This window comes from Epinephelus fuscoguttatus, linkage group LG1 (genome assembly GCF_011397635.1).
Source record: "Epinephelus fuscoguttatus linkage group LG1, E.fuscoguttatus.final_Chr_v1".
In the NCBI taxonomy this organism is placed as follows: Eukaryota; Metazoa; Chordata; class Actinopteri; order Perciformes; family Serranidae; genus Epinephelus; species Epinephelus fuscoguttatus.
Window position 1 is genome coordinate 28,360,392 of NC_064752.1, and position 22,094 is coordinate 28,382,485.

The 22,094-nt window shown below is 40.4% G+C and overlaps 1 protein-coding gene across 3 annotated transcripts in view; it reads right to left on the reverse strand.

Moving 5' to 3' along the window:
• Nucleotides 1-447: 447 nt before the first annotated feature.
• LOC125893456 (FYVE, RhoGEF and PH domain-containing protein 5-like) overlaps nucleotides 448-22,094 on the reverse strand; it is a 31,547-nt gene continuing 9,900 nt past the window's right edge. Inside the window, exons 3-21 of one of the 3 annotated variants that reach the window (XM_049584165.1) lie at nucleotides 20,264-20,417; nucleotides 19,716-19,774; nucleotides 19,577-19,607; nucleotides 18,405-18,556; nucleotides 18,161-18,317; nucleotides 13,888-13,975; nucleotides 13,724-13,774; nucleotides 13,204-13,262; nucleotides 11,057-11,128; nucleotides 10,769-10,837; nucleotides 8,184-8,267; nucleotides 6,598-6,677; nucleotides 6,361-6,457; nucleotides 6,058-6,195; nucleotides 5,834-5,936; nucleotides 3,550-3,686; nucleotides 3,300-3,425; nucleotides 2,999-3,153; nucleotides 448-2,465 (exon numbers count right to left, since the gene is read on the reverse strand). In XM_049584165.1, the coding sequence (XP_049440122.1) occupies nucleotides 2,429-2,465; nucleotides 2,999-3,153; nucleotides 3,300-3,425; nucleotides 3,550-3,686; nucleotides 5,834-5,936; nucleotides 6,058-6,195; nucleotides 6,361-6,457; nucleotides 6,598-6,677; nucleotides 8,184-8,267; nucleotides 10,769-10,837; nucleotides 11,057-11,128; nucleotides 13,204-13,262; nucleotides 13,724-13,774; nucleotides 13,888-13,975; nucleotides 18,161-18,317; nucleotides 18,405-18,556; nucleotides 19,577-19,607; nucleotides 19,716-19,774; nucleotides 20,264-20,417 (1,849 nt within the window). In that variant the 3' untranslated portion in view covers nucleotides 448-2,428. Of the gene's footprint in view, nucleotides 2,466-2,998; nucleotides 3,154-3,299; nucleotides 3,426-3,549; nucleotides 3,687-5,833; nucleotides 5,937-6,057; nucleotides 6,196-6,360; nucleotides 6,458-6,597; nucleotides 6,678-8,183; nucleotides 8,268-10,768; nucleotides 10,838-11,056; nucleotides 11,129-13,203; nucleotides 13,263-13,723; nucleotides 13,775-13,887; nucleotides 13,979-18,160; nucleotides 18,318-18,404; nucleotides 18,557-19,576; nucleotides 19,608-19,715; nucleotides 19,775-20,263; nucleotides 20,418-22,094 lie in introns of all 3 variants that reach the window. The other 2 variants (XM_049584173.1, XM_049584161.1) reach the window with 2 other exon arrangements.

Consider the following 22,094-nt stretch of genomic DNA (forward strand, 5'->3'; position numbering starts at 1 on the left):
AAGAAAAAGACACAAAATTACCTCAAAAAGACAGAAAAATAACACAGAAAACTACAAAACGGCCAAAAGAAGACATAAAATTACCTCAAAGAAACATAAAATATCAATGAAAATGGGCCAAACAACCACAGAGACACAAAATGACCTCAAAGAGACAGAAAATTAACACCGAGAATCACAAAAGGACCAAAAGAGGACTATAAAATGACCTCAAAGAAACGCAGAAAGGCCAAAACACACAAACATTTCCATAAAGAGACACAAGATTAGCTCGGAAAGTCACAAAATTAACACAGAGAATCACAGAACAACCAAAAAAAAAGGACACAAAATGACCTCAAAGAGACAGGAAATCAACACAGAATTACAAAACGGCCAAAAGAAGACATAAAATTACCCCAAAGAAACACAAAATGACCTCAAAGAGACAGAAAATTAACCCAGAGAACTACAAAATGACCAAAAGAAGACATAACAATTACCCCAAAGAGACATAACATGACCTCAAAGAGACACAGAAAGACCAAACACAAAAAAATACCATGAAGAGACAAAATTTCCTCACACAAATCGACTATAAACAGACGCAATCAATGAAAAAGAAGAAAAAGCACCAGAGTCCCCATGTCTTGCCCCCGTGTTGGAGAGGTGGTGGGGCCTTTTGCATCGGGGCCCATGGTCTCACAATCTGCCCATGATGAGGAGGATGAAGAGAAAACACAGACACAGACAGTTTCCATTGTTAACGCCTCCTTTACTGTTTTAATATAATAGTGTTAGAAATTCAAACGTAATAAATCCTCAGCTACAGTACAAAGACACTGATAATGTAGATCAGTGATATCAGTGATTCATGGTTCAGTCCAGGGCAGCAACACCTGTGCACAACTGGATGTGGAGTCTTTATATATTTACATTACACTTGTTTTAAGTATTTCAAACAATAATGACATAACTGGCAACATTTTTTAAAAAGTATGTTTAGTAAATCAAGTAAGTGAAGTACAGTAGTTGAAGCTTTCGGCCTCTGTGATGCAGGTACACTCATATTTCCTATTCAGGTTCATTCCTTTTTATGTCAGTGCAAAAGAAGCATATAAACGTTTTATAATCACTGGCAGAACCATCTCCAACAGTACAGTGCATGGCATGGCTACAGACACATCTATACATATAACATTACGCATTCTTTGATACAGCCTGTGCTTCAGGGTGTTAGTCATAGAGATGCACTTAATCCAGTGGAGGAACATATGTTGAAATGAAGGCATAACTAATTTCCCGAAGATCAGGCCATTCCAAATTTGGGCATTTTTGAGTGAGGTTGAAATGTGCTACCAATTTTCCAGCCTCCCTGGAAACAACAGTAAAATGACTGTTTGGTGGCATCTAGCGGTGAGGACTGCAAATTGTGACCAGCTGAAACTTCTTCTACGTGCTCAGCGTGAACTTCGGTTAGGATTCCTTCAGTGTTCATTGATCAGGAAGTTTATATTGGGAGCCAAATTATCCGCAGAGGTCTCTTCTTCTCCCAAACAAACACAACACCTGATTTAAACCAGTAAAAACACTGATTAAAGCAGTTTCACGTTACAAATCAGTGTTTCTCTAATGCTGTTTGGCTCGTCACAGACAGGCCACTAGCCCAGCAGTTGCTAATGTGCGCTCGCCTTTTTTCTCAGATAACTTAATTCGTGTTCACTTCATTTCTGATCCAGATGTTCAGGAGGTTTTAACCGGGAGCAGTGCTGTTTGACTACAGTGGCCAATGAGAAAAAGCAAATGGCCCCATCTAGAGTCAGTGTTTGGTTTGTCCGTTCTGGGCTACTGTAGAAACATGGCCGTGAAACATGGTGGACTCTGAAACATGAGGACCAGCTCCTTATGTAGATATAAATGGCTCATTCTAAGGTAACGAAAACACGACAATTATTATTTTCAGGTGACACCAAAGAAAACACTTACTATATTCCATTTCTGCCAATATATCCCCCTAAATCATAGCGACTGGACCTTTGATGCGTACGTTTGTTCAGCTATTGAAATAATTTCTTTAGGTTGTTTATAAAATATTTTATACATTGAAAAAAATACTTGAAATCTTCCCCATGATTTGGAGGAATGTTGCTGATCAGCTGCTGGGGGAAATACAGGTCACATCAATGTAATGTTCCACACTGGCAGGTATTTGGGCCAACGCTTCTCGTGGCTCTCAGCATCACACCTGCGGTAACAGCAGGCCGGGACACTGGAGGTTGACTAAGTAGGTAATCGTGTCCCCTCTAAAAGAACAAGATGTCGTCTTTTATTCAGTCCACGTTACAACTTGCAGACATAATCAAATATCGTTATCTTCCCCCTTTTGGTTTCACAGTCTGTTTGTAGCAGGAGAGAGGCAGCAGACTTCTATTTTCGGCAGTAGCTGATCCTATAAAACTGTGGCTTCCTCCATGGCGTTTACCCACCTGTATGAAGAGAGGATTTTACATTAGGAGACAAACAGCACGAACTGCAGTTGTGCTAAAAGAGTCATTTCAGTCTGCTTCATCTAAATACTTCCAATTCTGGACCTGTCAGCATGACTTATAGAGGCATTATTAACTGAGCTAATTTTGTAGCGTGCTCCTGGATATGAAAAATTAAAGTATACTGCCCTGGAGGAGTAAGTAGCTTTCCTGTTTCTGTAAACTCAACACATTGCTGCTGTGCAGAGAAAACACTGAAACTCCTAATTTGGTGTTGCTCATGTTTCCACTACTGACCAGTCAAGTCAAAGATCACATGGTCATCTATGGGTCAGGGAAAACTATCCAATCTGGGGCTGATAAAACCCTGTGGGACCCACTGAGTAATGTTAAAGTTAAAAACATGATTGTTTTTCTAAGCTTTTTTTCCCCTAGATAGCAGCTTTTCAGTAGCAGCCCTTTGAGTCACTAGACTGATATCTTCATGCTCTAAACATTGTGGAAATTTGCCATCAGGAAGCCGTGCCTCTCACCTCTGGGCTGTAAAGTTGTCCTCAGCTTTAAAGGAGTAATACAAAGTGTTTTTGTGGTAAAGCTGGAAGATGTTGGCCTCCTCCTCTCCCCCCTGCTGCTCAGGTAGCTTCACGGTGAAACCCAGCAGAGGTAAACTCTCTGACGCTACTTTCTCCTGCAGACAGAGGATTTGTTAGAAGAACAGAAATGACTGTAAGATACAGCCATTTTACTTATGCTGGTTATAGACCTCACTGTGTAAAGTGTGTGAGTGTGAAGATGTGCTGTTCAGGTTGAAGGGGAGTGCATGTTTCCCCTCACCTCTTGGGCTCGGTAGGTGTAAAGCACCTTGTCTCTTAGGAGGAACCACAGTCTCTTCCAGTTCCTCTTGCTCTTCTTGCTGCGCTGCAGAGTGCCACTGATGGAGCCTTCCTCTGACACTGTCACCTGGAAACAACAGGAGCAGGAGGAGACTGATAACTATCAGGGTTAACCTAAGACATGGCGTCCACATCATCAACTATTCAGTAATCTATGCAGTGCACACTGCCCTCTGATGTGGCAAGCCTACCTGGTTGAAGGAGAGAGTGCCTTTCCGGTGTCTCCAGATGTTGGGAGGATGAATGTTTTGGAACATGGCAGAAAGAGGACGACTGGAGCGGTTTGGACGAGGGCTACTCTTAGCTGACAGTGCAGACACGTCTCCCCCTGCAGAAATATGCAAATGCTTTTAAACCACAGCAGAGAGCTGGGGCAGGATGTTAACAACTTCACTAAGAAACTAAGTAACATGGAAGGCTAATTGTGCAACTCTCGGGCCTGAACATTACCAAAACAGAGGCAACATCCCTATTTGAATCATAATGAGGATATGCATGAGTGACTTTTTTCCACAAATGTGAAATATGTTATTGGAGAAAATAACATTTTTTTAAAGATATTCTTTAGGGCATTTATGCCTTTAATGGACAGGAAAGCTCAAGAGTGAAAGGGGGAGAGAGAGAGAGAGAGAGAGAGAGAGAGGGGATGACATGCAACAAAGGGCCACAGGCTGGAACCGAAACCGCGCTGCTGCGGCAACAGCCTTGTACATCCACTAAGCCACCGATACCCCGAGAAAATAAAAAAATTTATGTGAGGAAAATAAAGGGAAAGTTCTCCATACAAATGAACAGCTTCAGCTTTCATGTTTTCACTGTGTCCTCGTCTATCAGTCTATGACCCCTCTCTAAATCTGGGGGTTTTTATGGATCCATGAATGCAGTGCAGGCAGAAAACTTGGATAATTGATCAGTAGAGCCAATCAGAGCTCATCAGATCCATGGATAAAAGGAGCAGCTGTTTTTGAGTGAACGCAAACCACAGATAAATGATTCTGTGGGAAACCCCAGTACATTGTCGACTCATGAAATCTTTGCCAATGATTGGACGTTGCAACCACATGCTGCTTAACAAACATGAGCCCAATCTTCCTGATGAGGGAGCTATGATAAAAGGTTCTTTGAAAAGTCACTCCTACACCATAAGTCCAGTTTACATGAAACCTGGTACAGACATCAATCTATATGCACTCTACAAATTTGCCTTAAGAACCATTAAAGTCCTCCTGACTAGATTTTTACACCACTTTTTAAATTATTTTTTGACATTGCCTCCTAAACTGTGGGTCCGATTTCTACCAAATTCTTTGTGGATCATTGTTGGACAAAGCTGATCAACGGGTATCAAAAGCTTATCGATATCTCACTGCATTTTGGAGATACTGACCAATGAACTTTCAAAAGGACGTGGCTCAGCACATAAATAGACCTAACTCCACAACTGTTTGGCCAATCATTTGCAGTATACCTCCACATTAGTACTTGAAACATACCCTGAAAGGTTCATTCAGATCAACCACCAGGGGGTGCTACAAATGCAAAAAAAATGCAAAAAAAAAAAAAAAATGTGTGTGTGGCTAAGTACTAATCAGACTATAAATCAGCAATTGTTCTTCCAATCATTACAAAACTTGCTGGATATGTTTAATAAGAATGTTAAAAAATGTGCATGAAAATACTTTGAAATGGCTCAACAGGGAGTGCCACCAGTCACAAACTGGTGTGCATGTGTCTGGTGCAAATTTGGCCACAATTCAATGACAGTTTGCCCACACATTACCAACCTTGGTGGATATTTTTCATCAAGCTGTTGGAACATGTTCCCAAAATGTTTTCACAACTGACCAACAGGGGGTGATGCCGTTGCCGAAGATGACCGTGGCCCGGCACACATGAACAAAAATGAATGAGTGTCTGACTGATCATCATAAAACCTGTTAGTTATCTTTAACGTAGGTGTCATAAATGGTCAAAGGTCTTGATCCCTTGCAGCTTTCAACCTCAAATGGTCTACGTTGGTTTGAACCACGGAATGGCTGCTTGCAGCTATAATTTCACTTGGGATTGTTTAGTACATTTTACATGACCCTCATCCCATACCCAGTGTGTCTTAAACCAAATTCAGATAAGTATAATGGTGCAGATGGCACTGATATATACCTTTCTAAATCTGCCACTTCCTTTCTTTTATGATTATATTTCCTGTAAAATAAACTTGTTTTATCTAAGTCTGCCAGCTCTGTCTGATTTCAGTTCACTGTAAGTGGAGCACTCTTCCTGTATTTAACTTAGTGTGACACTGCATGACTCCCAGTGGTAATGATTATGATGTGATGTAATAAATTAACTAGTCAGGAGTAAACATATTGCTCCCACTGGTTACAATAAGAATAGCAACACTAAAATGTGTGGGCTGACACGGCAGACTGATTGATTGATGAATCCTAAAAATTTATGTAAGCAGAGTGTCCCCACCTCTCTTCTTTAGCTCGCTGTAACAGTGATCACACACTTTGGCCATGCGGTCTTTCATGTATTTCAGTGGGTATCTGTTCCTGGAGCAGCTTCGACACACAATCTGTGTCAAACAACATAAATAAACCACAGGCACATTAAAAAGGACACACACATTTAGCACACGACACACAACATACTTTAAAGTATGACAGAGCACTGTGTTTTATTTGCGTGTGACTCACTCTTCCGCAGCCGTGGCAGTGGTGTCTTCGGAGAGTGAGGCTGAAATCTGAGGTGCAGTTCATGCACATCATCACTTGTGAGACTGGAACAAGTGTGGGAGCTTTCTCTCCCAGAGTCAGCCGCAGACGATCCCTGGCCTGGAACAAACGCACAGACACAGAAAAACAGACTAAAACACATTGTGGAGATTGATGACGGTTACTAATAACATCAGTCTCCTTCTGTTTGAGTGAGGATAAGCATGACAGAGTATAAAATTTTAAACTTAATAGATGGAATTCAGAGAAGCAGAGATTGCTCACCTCTCCTGGGCAGCCGTTGAATGCTACAGCTCCTCTGGCATGTTCAGTCACAGTGCGGCTCAGAGTGTAAAACCAGTCTTCTCTTTCGATAAAAGAACTGCAAATATACACATAGAATCACTACACTACGCAATAAATACTAAAACACCATCTTTTACTAGTAAGTTTTGACATTTTAATCACTGCTGTTATTAGATATAAACTATTATTCAAAGAGGACACAGCACAGTGACCCACCTCGCAGACAAAGTGATGGAGATGTCTGCTCCTTCAATCCGCAGTGCATTCTGGACATTTTCTATGATGGGTTTACTGACCTGGGAAATCAGTGACATCATAAATCAAAGACCAGGAAATGAAACTTTTCAATCTGACAGTTAAGGAACAGCATAGTGTCCATTGTCACATTCTCTGTTAAAGCTGGAGTGCAGGAATTTTGTCTCCCCCCTCTGGCAGTGAGAGCAACTACACAAACACTGCTTATGACATGTATCTGCAGGTGAGCTCACAGCATCTCCCCCAGGCCCCAGGAGGAGCGCTGTCCTCAGGTCTTCCCGTGCTAATGCTTTGACTGAGCTTTTCTCTGAATGCCAAGTCTGTTTATTTTTATCAGGAGTATCCACTCCAGAAATTTTTCTTGGATGCTTCTTGGTATTTTCAGCCATACTCTTAGCGGCGGGGCCCTCCACCCTTCCTGCCCCATTTATCTCTGGCTGGTTGGTGTAAAACTCATTGCCTCTGGTAACCAGTGCATTAAAGTCACCACAGACACTGCAACTTTGGTATACTGCAAAATAAAGAGAGCTTTTCTGGTGGTGATAGGTTTAATCTGCATGTTTGAACTCGTTTGAGTTTTAATGTAACAGACGTTCATTTATGTGTAAAATTCCCGCACTCCAGCATTAACTGCAAACAGGTAAATAAATCAGTTAAAAATCCATATATGTATAATATTCATTACTTTCATGGCTGTGTTTTTTACATGTTACTGCCACCTTAAATTGCACATCAACTCCTGGGGGATTTTGCAGAGATAATTAGAAATAAAAGAGATTTAGTAAATTAAAGGGATATGTCACCCGCCAAATAACCATTTGTATATCAATAACTCACCCCACGTTATGTGGAATTCATGAGGATCCAAAACATAGAGAAAATTCTTGATGAATTAAAGTCATAGGGGATCGAGTTTGACAACAGTAAAACTATATCAAAACATCCATTTATAAACTCTAACACAACTGGTGCAGTGTAATCCAAGTCTCATTTATCCAGTTGTATACTCAGTACTTTCCAAACAGACAGCAATTTCTGGGAACTGAACTAAATGTGAAGCTCATCTATGCTCTTTTCAAAGCCAGACTCCATTGACAAAAACAGTAATTGTACTTCGCTGAACACAGGAGCTGCTGGTCTACCTTTGCCTTGATTGGTTGTTTGTGTTATTGTGTGACTTTGCTGATTTCTAACGAACCCTAAGCTACTAAATAACCCCAGGGCAGCGGTAAACCAGCAACTCATGTGATCAGTTAGGTAAAATAACTGTAGTTGTTTGAAAAGCACTGAGCGTATGACTGGATAAATGAGACTTGGCTTATACTGCACGAGTTGTGTGAGAATGTGTAAACGGATGGTTTAATGGAGTTTTTAAATGTGGACCCCTTTTAATTCAATTCAGCAAAAATTTTCTCCATTTTTGGATTCTTTGGTCACAGCAGGCACGTGATGCAGTTTTCTTCATTAATTTAACACAATATGGGGTGAGTATTGGACATACAAATAGTAATTTGGGGAGAGAAGTATTCCTTTAGTGAAAGACTGACCTTCAGGCCGGTGAGTGGCAGAGTATTCTTCAGTCTGTATTTCCCGTCTTGCTGAGGGTAGGTGTACAGCAGCACATCATTCATCTGACAACAGACAGACATAATGCTCATACTTCACAGTGAAACTGCAGAACGGACAAGTAACTGCAGATCAGAGGAGGTAAAGTAGTCAAAACAGTCAGCTGCACAGACCCCATCATTCATGTATGTGCAATAATTCACCAGTAGGTGGCACACTAGTACAAAACTTTACCGCTTTGAGCTGATTCACTTGATGGCTAAAACTTCACACCAAACTGTGTGTATTTCTCCTCTTATTTTTGCTATGATGGTGTACAGATCTCTACTGGTTAACTGTGACTTCAAATGTGACACACAAAACTCAAATTTAAACTCCTTATAGAAATGTATTTTGTGTTACTTCACTTGGATGTTCTGTGTAGAGTGATGTACGTGCAGAGTTGAACACTAGAAGACTGTGTTTCTCTGTGTGTGGGATCCATAAATTTAAAACCCCTACCCTGATTTTTTTATGATCATACATGAATGAGATATATCTGTAAATAGATAACAAAGTAGTTCACATCAAACTGGATCATTAACCATTTTTCCAGTGTGTGTTTGAGTCCTGACTGCAGACTTGTTTTATTATGCTGCTTTATTGTGCCAACATTAATAATAGCTGATGACACGTGATCAGCGTCTGGGTGGATTAACTGGCAGGATAAACGTTACACAGCGATGATTACCAACATTTCTCCAGAAGAGACGTTTACGAGCTTTTTTAGTGTCGAGCCCAGACCACAAATTTTAAAAACACCATGGGAGGGAAATGCAATGCGCTTTGATGATGCTCTATGGATAATTTGCGAAGGCGTTTAATTTTCTAATCTCTCTTGATTATAACATTAAAGGGCTTTCTCCCTCTATGTTATCATTTTTTCAAACTGAATGTCTGGTGCAGTGTTTCCCTCTTTGAATCACTCTTTTTTAAACTGTCTCTGTCATGACATACATGACATGTAAAATAGAGCTGCCAGCAATTAATTGATAAGTTGTCATCTATTAAATTAATTGCCAACCTATTTGCTAATCGATTAATGGGTTTGCGTAATTTGTTTAGGATAAGAAATGCCAACATTTTCTGATTCCAGCCTCTTAAATGTGAACATTTCCTGGTTTCTTTACTCCTCTATGACAGTTATCTGAGTATCTTTGGGTTGTAGACAAAAAAAAAGACCTTTGAGGACGTCATTTTGGGCTTTAGGAAACACTAAGGGACATTTTCTCCATTTTCTGACATTGTATAGCCCAAAAAACAATCTGTTGATGTTTCTCTTGATTAATCAACATTGAATAATAATCATTACTGGCAGCTCTATTGACAGAATGACACAAATTATATTGTTACTTAATTTCTGTGTATACAACTTTATCAATTAGATCCTTATGCCCTCCCTCTACATCCCTGTTTAGTTTAGCATGATCGTAGTCAGCCGAATGCTCTGTCTACAGTTGATAACTTCAATGAAAATAACTACCTAATAAAATATTCCGTGGAAAAAAATCCACAAAAAATCTAATGGTATTCACTAGAATTGACCCAGTGCACAAAAAACAACCAATCAGAGCCGAGGAGTCTCTAACGCAGCCATCAATCCTGTCAGTCTCAGCTCATGAACTGCGGTCAAACTGTCAAACGAGGCAGCACTGATCAAATATGAATCATGATTCTGTTACTGCATTGCCTATTTCTCACCTAACATGTTGATGAAATAAAAACACATTTTAGTGTACTGTTTAGCTGTAAAATGAGAAAGTTTGTGACCATGTTGGAAGTAGTTGACCTAAGTGCCAAGCACTGCCCACCGGCTTTCTCATTTTACAGCTCAACAGTACACTAAAATATGTTTCTGAAAACATTTGAGGCAAGAAATAGGCAATGCAGTAACAGAGTCTTGATTCATATTTGATCAGCGCTGCCTGGTTTGACCATTTGCTTTAGAAACTCCACAGCTCTGACTGGTTGTTTTCAATCTTGTGCGGTAAGGCCATTAGAAGCGCTACAAGGCAATAGCATAGGCAGAGATGATCTGTCCCATCTAATGCTGTGTGAATATAGTATATGTGTATGAGATCACAAGAAATTAATTCAAATAAAGTATGAAGATGCTAGAATAAAACCATTTCCTGTCATTGTGTTGGCATAATAATTTATATAAAAGTTTCCAACTGTTGCTTTAAAGGTGCTGAGGGCACACCAAACTAATGTTTAACAGACAGCATTAAAGTTATAGAGTTTTGCAGGTGCACATGGATAGAGAGCTGGTGTTGACCTTCCCTGTGCTGTCAGTAAAGAACTGGCTCAGGAAGTCAGCATTCAGAAACATCCTGCCAGGAAACCTGCTCTTAATAGCTCAGTCTGGACACAGAAACACTGCAGACAGAAAATGCATGACTCTACATTTTACACAAAGATGCCTTAAGAAGTAGTTACATGATGAAGCAAAAATAAAGGTTATTAATACGACCACTGGAACATGTGTCAATTAACTAAAAAACCACAAACAGGAAGCAGCATTTACCAGAAACAGATGGCGGGGCTGTCGACTCTTCCTGCTGACCTTCATCAGGGTGCCCTCCTTCACAAAGACCTGATACATAAAAGCATATTCACAGGATCAAATCAAGCTGAACACTTTACAGATCATCTGATCATGACACCCAAAGGACATCTGCAATAATTAATGTTGTTTTAAAAGCGGGCCGGCTGGGGATTCCCAGCTGAATGATTGTGTAAAGGGCAACACAGGGGTGGTGCAGAGCAGACAGGGTGGGTTGGTAAAGAAACAATGCTGTTATCAGAGTCTTACCCTGCCAGGCTGCAACAGGTCCCGCTGGCCACGAACACTGTACTCTATGTTGACCAGACGCAACAAGTTCTCCTGAGATACAAAGAGAGATAAGAGCAGAAAGACGGGGAGAGAAAATGAGACGAGAAATGATGAAAGAGTCTATTACCAGTAATTTTCCTGTAAAACCCAAACTATTTTCTTTTGTTTGGCTATTTTCATGACTCCCTTTGTTTTTGCACATAGTCATCTCTTTACAATGAGCCGCATTATTCAGAAATGATATTGTTTGTCAGCTCTAACTAGAACTACTGTAGCCATCCAAAAACAAGAGCCTTTCTCTGAGTCTGTACAGCAGTGCTTTGCGTTAAATACGACATCAGCATACTAACATGCTCACAATGACAGTACTAAAATGAATTTGCATAAACAGATAATTCTATTTTTTATTTACTTCTCTAAATCGTGTGTGTGTGTGTGTGTGTGTGTGTGTGTGTGTGTGTGTGTGTGTGTGTGTGTACATGTGCAAGCCAGTCAAACTAGTGTTGGTTGTTTTGACATCTCAAAGCTTTTATTGTGCAATCAATACATTAATCAAACTGCTGGTTTGTTCATTCATTAAGAGCGTCTATTATCTGTTTTTGAAAATGAACTCTTCAAATGTTGATGTTTATCTGGTCTAGTCATCTCAGCTGAACGTGCTAGCATGCCAACATTTGTAATTAGCACTAAGCACAAAGCAGAGCTGTGGCTGATGGGAATAATCTTATTAGTTTCATATGTTTCTAGTTATAAATTAAAAGCGTTGGACAACTGAATGTCATCTCATAAAGTGGCACCATGTATGGTAGCCTCGGCCACCAGTGTGTGAATGGGTGAATGTGACATGTAGTATAAAAGCATTTTGAGTGGTCAGAAGACTAGAAAGGTGCTATACAAGTACAGTGCATTTACCATTTACTGCTCTATGCATCGGTGGTGTGAAAGAAGACAAGGTTAGAAAAAAGTTAATAGATATCTTGATTCTTTTTTTTGTGCCAGAGCTTGGTCTCCTGAAAGCAGAGTCCACCTTAAGTAAAAAGTATAATTTCTAGCAATATCATTTTGATATTGATCATTGGCATGAAAATGCTCTCATCTTTCTCCCTCTGTGTACATTCGGTCAAAGCTGTACTGCCAAAAGTGATGCTACATTTACTCTGGAAGTGCTTAACTTTACTTCTTGAGTAATTTGTTTAGGACCTACACTTTACATGGATGACTGGGCAGGGAAGAAATCAAAGTCATAAGGAGTCCAGTTTTCATAAATTTACAAAATTAGAGACTTTGGCACTCGAGTTTTGGAGCTGTGGAGGAGCGAGGGGTGGATGTGACAGAGAGCCTGAGGACACTATCAGCAGACAACACCCTTAATTATGCATTTAGTTTAAACGGGTGAGTTATATGAAAAAAATCCCAGACACCAAACCATTTTTTGTACCAGGCTGTAAACATATTTTTTTCTGCTGTAAAGTCAGACATTTTAACCAAGCAGCAACCTCTAGGAATGAAAAATGAAACCAGCACAGAAGTGTCCCAAACTGCAGTTCTTTGAATGGACACTTGAGGCTGGCTCCAGAAGCGAGTCAATCCTCATAGACCCTGAAGTAAAAATGCCTAAATTTACAGCAGAAATACAACATGTTTACAGCCTGGTACGAAAACTGGTTTTGGTCTTTAAAGCTAATAGGTAGGTGAATAGGTGAATTTTTATATATGTCACCTGTTTACATTTATTAAGACTTAAGGTTATGTGTATCTAAAAGGGGGGCACTTGAGTGACAGGCTGTTTGCAAAAGCACCACCACAGTCCCACTCCAAAAAAAATCAAGATGGCGATAGCCAAAATGCTGAACTCAAGGCTTTGAAACAGTAGACCACAAACCAAGAGTTGCCTCCATTATTTTATACAGTTTATGCTTTTCATATGGGTGTCTATGGGGATTGACTCACTGTTGGAGCCAGCCTCAAGGGGCTATGAGAGGAACTGCAGTTTTTGGCATTTCTGCGTTGGCTTCATTTTCAGTCCAGGGGGTTCCCACTTTTGACCAAGGTTTAGACAACTTTGGGTTCAAAAGTCAAACGTTTGTTTGGTTCAAGAGTTACACATGCCCACACATGACACTTACCCCATGTTTTAAGCTGTCATTTGCTTGATCTGCAATGTCAGACACAAAGGCCACAGCAGCTGCACAAGACAAACACAGTGAGAGGAATCAGGAAAGACACGACAAGTTTAAAACGTGAACAATCAACATTCATAACTCCATAATATTTTTTGTTCTTTGTCTCCATGTAGAAAGTCACCAAACATAAAACTCAGAATGAGTCAGGAACCTGGACATGTCTGGACTGGGGTGGCTCCCTTATCGGAGATAAGAGATAGTGTTCCTGCAACTGGCTGTCTCATGAATTACACATTTCAGTCTTTACACAGAAGATAGCTGAAATGACTGCCTGGAGGGTTTCCACTACTAACAACAACAACAACAAAAAAATCTAAATTGGCTCTCTCATGGCCGTCTCTCCATGCCAAATGAGAGCAAATAAATTCCCTGTAAACACGGAGCCACACACACAGGCCAGTAAAACGCTCTCCTGTGAGTCACTTTCTCTGTCCACACTGAGTCTGCTGTTTGGACACAGTACCTTGGGTGTCTTCATATTCCTTGGAATCAGGGGAGAGGTTGTTTAGGTAATCTGAAAGAGCAGTGAGAGAAAATGAATCTCTCCTGAGAGTCGAGTACTAAACCACTATGAGTAAAATGTATTTTCTGAATCAGAAAAGATGCTAAATCTTGTCCTTGACTCACCAGTGAGGAGCATGCGGTACTGAGCCACACGCACGATGACCTGCAGCAGCTGATGTTTCAGTGACACCTCTTCCCCAGCTGGACTCTGCTGCTGAGACAAGTAAAACAATACAAAGTCAAAATTTTCACTGCATTATTACTGTTCACTCGGGACAGATTTACTGCAGAAATCCACACGAACAACGTGTCAGACTACTTGAAGGGAAAGTTTGCCACCTTTTATATGGATGTCCAATCTGTGTTGATGGTACATGTAGTCGATTGAAACAATTAATTCCTCAGTGTGTGCTATACTGATTCAGAAAGCTGAGTTCACAGTTGCAAAATCTGTTGATCTTCTGGCATCCAGTGCCGCCATTTGATGTGACAGTGTAAGCAGGAAGAACTACAGGTTGGATTTTGCCTCCAGGTAGCCAGACTCCACTCAAAAAACAGATATCCCTTGTTGCAAACTAGCTATGTTTCCAACAGTGAAAATGGCATCCAGAGTGCAGAGGATGTTATGAACAAGGTAACATTTTACAGTGTTTTGCCTGACTTGGATATTCAGCCGTATTTAATAGAGCCAGAGTATAGAACTATAGAAATGCGGAGGAGAGAGGCCGAGGCTGCAACTATAGCCGGCAGGGACCCTCCTGAACCCGAGCTGCTGGGAGCAAACAGTGACTGGTGGTGCATTTGCTCAGATTACCCTCTGATGCCAACAGAAATTGAATCATCGTGCTGCAATGAATTTTAGTGTGGGCAGTTTTGTTGGATGCTGACACCGATGCCAACCCCGAGAGAGCATGTGTTTGTGTTACTATGCATAAAGATTCACTTCTCACTTTGACAACGGGATGCTTGAGACCTTCTTCTGGATCCCAAAGACCAAATATGACCACTGACTGAGTATTTTTTTAAGCGGTTTTGTTGAGTTGCCTCTTCGCAAAATGCTCTGAGTAATTTAAGTTGGGCTTTTATTGTGAAAGGTTAAACATGGAAGGATCTTGTTTCATGCTGGTTCAAACTACCTGTCTGTTTTTTATTTTTTTTTACTTACAAAGGTAGAGACACAACTCATAAACCTCAGCTACACTATGCTTTCGTTGGTCCAGCTGAACATACTATAGGTGCTGCCCTACCCTGCCTAAAATATATTTACACCAGGCGCTGCAAAAATAAGGCCAGGAGAATCATTAAAGATCCCAGCCACATAGATAACTGCCTTTTCACCGTGTTGAGGTTGGACAGAGGATGTGAGATACACCAGGCCAGCACTGAGAGCCTAAGGAAGAGCTTCTACGTCTCAGGCCATAAGGATCCTAATAGGGATGTGCCATATCATCACGCTCATGATAACACCGGTATAATTTTTAAAATATTTAAAAATATATATATATTGTGATACTTGCGATATTTAGACTTGTTGACACTGAGGTCATACTGTTACCCACGGCAACAACAAGCATAGCTAAAAGCGAAATTATTACAGACTCCGCAGTGGTTCCAAAAAGAGGAGCAGCTTCAGTAGTGTGGAATAAAGTGATCTCACCAAGTGCATAAAAAACTCTGGTAAAGAAAATAAAAGTTGCACAGAGAAGCAAATTATACAACAACACTGGACCTTTGAGCAGAACCACTCGTCTTATTTTAAGTGTGAAGAAGGGCCAATAATACAGACTGCTGGTCAGCACGGGGCCTCACAGGGTTACAGATATGTGTGTTTGTTTGGATGTGTGCATGTGAAAAGAAAGCAAGCCTGCATGTCTCTATGTATCAATACCCTCTTTATAAATAATCACTTTATTAATAATTAGTTATCTCTCTCACACACACATGCGCGCACATAGTGATAATAACATCGTACCTAGAGCTTTAATTTTTCGGTCCTTGTGTTAAAAACAGCAACTGCATTTTAACTAGATAAATTCAAATGTGTGGAAACTATTCTGTCAGCAGAATCCCATTTAATATCTTAAAATTACAAATTAATGATGACAGGCAAACAGGAAAGAGCTTACTGCGTGGACCTTTACACACAAAGTGCTTTGGAGAATCTCAGGACTTTTAAACGTGGGATGCTCTTAAATCAGACAGAGAAAACTGCCCAGCTCTGCAAAGACTTTGTGCCAAGTCTTCTCCTCCGTGGTCTATAAAGTGGAGGAAAATATTGAAAACTCCTTTGTCCATGGCTGTGTAATATTTGATTGTAAATTAAAAAGTGGAGAGTGAACAGATGCTGCACTCTCCCTGCTGAACTGTCAGGCAACCTATCGAATATCCTGATTATTTTTATGTTTCATATTTTAAACTTATCAACTTAATAGCTTCTCGGGCTGACTGGTTTTAAAAACACTGTCTTGTGTCTGTTCATTTAATTGAAGCTAATTATAACGCCTCACTAAAGTGCATTGTTTGGATATGTTGGGAAATGCAACCTACATAAATTTTAAGATCCCTCTGTTTTTAAAGAGACGTTTGGCGGTTAATTGTTGTTCTGAGTGGCTCATACCAGACAAATTAGTTCTTAACATCTAAACATGCGGTCTAAATTTTTCCTTTGGGTGTCATGACAGTTTCTTTTAACAGCCGACAATACTGTGTAGCCGTTGCTTTAAATTAAATTACTACTTTTATTCACTCAGCTGTTGGCCTTTTGCTTTAACCTTTTCAGGGTTTGCATCTTTTAGTCACAAGCTGGGCTTTCTTCTCTTTCTCTGGCACACACACACAGGCCAGTACCACACACTCAGCCATCGCCATCTTTGCTACCACAAAACACACACTTCATCTCTGTCATTGCATGCTAACGTTCACTGAACTCTGCTGATAATAAGAGATAATGTACAGAGATAAGTGACGCTCTTGATAACAATCAAATATAAGAGGTTGAAAGTTAAGTTTCACTGTTATTTTTCATCACGTCTATTTAAATATTGCAGTTATTTCAAACATTCCCAATAGTCTTGTTTTCCTGTTGTTTACATTTTTAAGCAGTGTCCAAAACCTTCACATCACATGCGCAAAAATACGAGTTTGTTTTCTGTTTTTCATGCACGCTGGAATACCAGTTTTTATTTACTATAAACTATGAATTAAAGGCAACATAATGGACAGAGGTAGAGTAGAACAGGTGAGGAAGAAGCAGACCAAAAGCACACAGGGCCAGACTTCCAATGCTGAAGAGCCAATGTGAGTATTACGTCACTTAACGTACCCAACTGTGAGAGGTACCACCTGGAATCATATAGGGTTCTTTGGCTTGTCCCCATAGGAGAGCCTTTTTTGGTTCCTGATGAACCAAAAGGTTCCACCTGGAACCCTTTCACACGGTTCTACCTAGAGTCCCACATAAAGGGTCATAGCTAAAACCATCTGTGAAAGAATCCACCCAGAGCCCCCTATGAGAGCTTCTATGACAAACCCCTCTATGGTGTAATGGTTTCACCCAGAACCTTTGCACCTTCTAAGGATGCTATCAAGAACCCATAGAGGTGGTTCCACCGTGAACCCTTTTATATTCCAAGGGTTTCATCTACAACCCCCCTACAGGGCTCCTAAAATAGTAATTGACTACAGTACCAATAGACCTCTAATCACGGATTTAGTTTAACAGCTTAGCCCGGGGCCAAGAGCACCATGTCCAGCTGCCTCAGGCTTCATGAGGCCCCTAAAAGGCTTATGTGGTCCACGCAACCCAGAACACTCATCGCTGACAATCACTGTTTTACAGGGTGGAGATCTGGTGCAATCATTACTACTACAGCCATTACTATTTTAATGGTGTGGTGGGGCTGGGAACAGAAACTCAGTTTCAAATTAGATCCTAATATTATATGCCAAATACCAGATACCACTGAAGAAAGAGTTTTGGCAGACTGTGCAGTACTGTATGGCATGAAATGATGGTAAAGATATCACTATGGCAGAACACAGGTAGAATGAATTGATTAAGGGATTCCAGATACATCTTCATTTAGACATACTGTCTGACGCATGGGTGAACATTTGAATATTTGAGGGTGAGGATGTTTTAACACCTGAGCATTCAACAATCTTCAAAGAATTCTTTCTTCAAAAAAGTGTCCTTGGGATGAAATGAGCTCCATTAGTCTCACAAAGAACCCTTTCTTTAAAAATATAGAACCTCAGCCCTTCAGGAAGAACCATTTTAAGTGTATGACTTTGAGAAGGTGTGGTTTTAAATGTTAGTTTTTCTGAACTGTACAATACAACATACATTGCATTGTATGTTTTGTGTCTAGAGTTAGAGAAGCACTGTGACTCTGACCTCAAACTGATGAACAATGGCTGCAAAGCCAGGTGAAGTTCTGCAGCTGTCCTCCAGCAGGTTCATACTTCGGTCGTAGTGACCGATGTAGGTGGTAAAAACCAAGAACTCTGCTTTTCTGGACAGGAAGACATCTGCAATCCTCTGGCTCTCCTCCCTGAAAGATGGAGAAACGGAGGTGAGAGTGTGGAAGGTAGTTTGGTCTTGGTGATAGCATATGTGTTCACGTGTGTGCATGTCTCACCAGTGTCGGATTCGATTCTCCAGCTCGGTGAGGATCCTGCGGTGCAGGGTGTAAACATCAGGCAGTTCATTGAGAATCTCTCGAAGCCTCTCTTCGTCCAACACAGGTTCCCCCTCATCCCCAACCGCAGCCCCCACTGCTTCCCGAAAGTCCTGGCATGGGCAAATGTGAAGGAACAGTTATTTATATAGTTTGTGTTCAAAATTTCACTGAAGTCTGCATTTCTCCCCTGTTTTAACTTGTCTCCTTCTGCAAGAGTGTAACAAGATAATGTCTGACAGCAGGAGGGACATAAGCTTAATAGTGTAATACTAAGAATCTCATCATTGATAAGAACACTGGAGCAGTGGGGTTTAGATCATGAGTTTAATCCCAACACCAGAGGGATACATGTAGGAAATGAAGTAAGACGACAGCACTCGATCCTCCCTCATTATTACTACTGAGGTGCCCCTTAGCAAGGCAGAAAAGCCCAACTGCCCCAGGGGAGCTGCTCAGATACCAACAGTTCAGACTGTGTTTGTCATGTGCAACTTTTAGGTGTGAATTAGTAGGATGGATGTCACTTCTGGCCCAAAAAAGACAAGATGACAACAGTCAAAATGCCAAACTTGAGGCTTCAAAACTGGAGTCCACAAACCAATGGGTGACGTCACGGTAGCTATGTCCATCATTTTTACAGTCTATGATTTTGTCTTGTCAGCCATGACAGCAGAGCACAAATCATGACCATGGAGTTAGGCAATGTCAAACATAATCACCTGACATCAGCAGCTTGGTCATCATTAGGAGATGGTTAGAAATTTAAAAATCCGACCTATGTTAGAATTAATTATTGTTACATAAATACCAATAGCAGCGCTGTTTGTCCAGGAGCGTAGCAATATTTAAGTACTGACCAGTCAGGAATTGCTACCAATTTTGCACCGATTCTCAATACCTATCCCTGTGAACGAGTGTCGAGCAAATGTTCCTGTAAATGAGCATTTGTGCTCAGTGGATCTACTCAGACAGACAACATAAACAGCATTTAATAAAAGTTAATTCATACAGAGCTCAAACAGCTTACTGTAGAAACGACTGTAATTCCCTACCATAGAGAACATATAGATACATTAATGAGAATGCTATTGCAAAATTGAATTTAAAAAGAATATAAATGCATCACTTACTTCCTGGAGGAGCTTGAGGGCTTTCACATGTCTGTGGACAGAGAAATAAAACACAGTCAAACAAGGATGTGAAGGGAACCTGTTTGGCTTTGATCAGCAGAGATGTTTGATAAGGGAAATTAGTTTACATGTAACTTACAATCTCTCTGTATCCACCAGCTCTTTGGCGATGTAAAAGGCTCTGGATCGGCCGTCGGGCTGTGGACAATCATATTATTTACTTGTAATAAGCCCAGGGTTGGGGAGAGCTGAAGCATTTTGGCACCAGTTCAACAAATATGGCTGGCTCCCCTCTAAACATCGCCTCTAAGGGGTAATCAAATTCTAAATAATGAGGACAGACTTGTGGTAGCCCATTAACCTCCATTAACCCACATTAAAATCCTGGCTTGTGAGGGCAATTTTGCAATTGCCCAAGGTGAAAAACAGTTCACTTTGTTTTATTTTGTACAGATTTTATTCTTCAAATAGGTCGTTATTTTTGCCATTTGGAAAAAAGTGACACAAAACAAATGAAATCAGTTAAATCAGTCCTTTGGTAAAAAACAGACTGAACATAATCAATTAATTAACAAACAATACATTTCATATGATGTCTGAAATTTCACAACAGCAATCTTATATTCTGTTGTATAAATATTTATTTCCACCTCTACACTATTTCAGCACACATTTTTCAGAACTAACCTGTCTGTCATAAATGCAGTCTGCACCACCCTCCTCCTCCTCAGAGGTGCGTCCTTGGTCTTCCTCACGCGCCGTCTCTCGCACAACATCGCCCACTGAGACAGACTGTGGAGAAGCTGCCACTGAACACACGTTGTAGGCTTCTGTGTAGGCACTGGTGAGAAAGAAGGGATGCTTTGGTGAAACAGAGCATGCATACCATAAATGCATACAGGAAGTAAACAGGAGGTTATAACTACTGTGGGTCAAGCAGCAAACTCAGTTGCATAGGCTGTCTGCATGATGGATTGCAAAACTCTAACTGTGTAGAAAAGTAGATGCATCTTGTGGAATAATTCAACACCGACTCCAAGTCATACTGGTGTCTTATAAACTCCTAACTCCTCCCCCAGTCACAAGTTATGGCTTTGGTGTGGACATGACTGTTCGACACGTCAACCTCAGGGTGACTTTTTCCTCTAAGAATGTTTAATTTGAAAGAGTGCTTTAGGTGTTTTTAACCTGGACCCTACTTTCCCACATTTCTGTGACTAAGTGACTAATGGGAACAACAGTTTTTAAAATTGGTCCAGTATTTAAAGAAGGCTGCAGTCGGCAGCTGCAAAATGGGCCGCAATGTAACCACTCAGGCCAATATGCATCCACAATGTACGTCCACTTAAAGTGTTTGTGCTTGCCACTTTCATTATCAGATTATTATTCTAAGTGTCTGATGACTTATGGAAAGGATCCCTACAGAGATATACCTTTTTGTTTAAACAGAAACAGCCACAGATCGCTATCACCACAGCCACCAGACTCCATTTAAATAAACACTAATTTTAGCATTGTAAAACATGCTTCATTATGAGTCGATAGAAACAAAATAAAACTCACAAACACTGTCTTTGTTCATTTTTCAATTGCTCTAACAATCACAAACTCTGGCATGGTGGAAATTAACACTTAATTAATCCAGCTAGATGTGAAAATATCGTGGCTCTATACACACTAAAATTACTATTTATTTAAACAGAGTCTGGTGGGTTTGGTGAGTGCAATATAGGTGCATTTTCTGGTTAAACAAAGTGATCTTATTCACTAACAAAAAGGTCTTTCTCTGTAGAGATCAGTCCCATAATGCTGTCAGACACCTACAATAATAATCTGAATTTTAGTGGACGTACATTGAGAGTGCGCTACTGCCCCAACTGGTTACACTGCAGTGTAACCAGTTTCATGGCTGCCAGCTGCCAGCTGCAGTGCTTTCACTCAGTACTGGACTAAATTTAAAAAATGTTGTCCCTATAAGTCACTTAGACATAAAACATGGGCAAATAAACTACAAGTTGAAAAATATTTAAATTACCCTTAAAAGGAGTAGTTCAACATTTTTTTTACTTCCCCAGCAGAGTTAGATGAGAGAATAGATACCACCCTTATACTGTAAATATGAAGCTACAGCCAGCAGCCCGTTATCTTAGCTTAGTCCAAAGACTGGAAACAGGGGTAAACTGTTAGCCTGGCTCTGTCCTAAGGTAACAAAATCTTTGTATGAGAGAAATATATGTTCTTCTTTTCCAGTTTTCTTTAATTATCTTGTGAGCCCTTGGTGGGGTCCAGGCCCTTAGGTTGGGAACCACTGGCAGTTTGTTTGCTCTTTGTTACCAAGATGACTCAGTGGTTTTATAATATGAACTGTCTTCTGTCCCCAAACCATCCATGTTTGAATAAATCAAATGAATTTCATTTAACCATCCAAGCCATCTTTACGGTCCTTTATGATCTATGAGCTACATTGAAATATCACTACAATAAACATATTCAGTGTTAGAAGCAAATGTGAACAGAT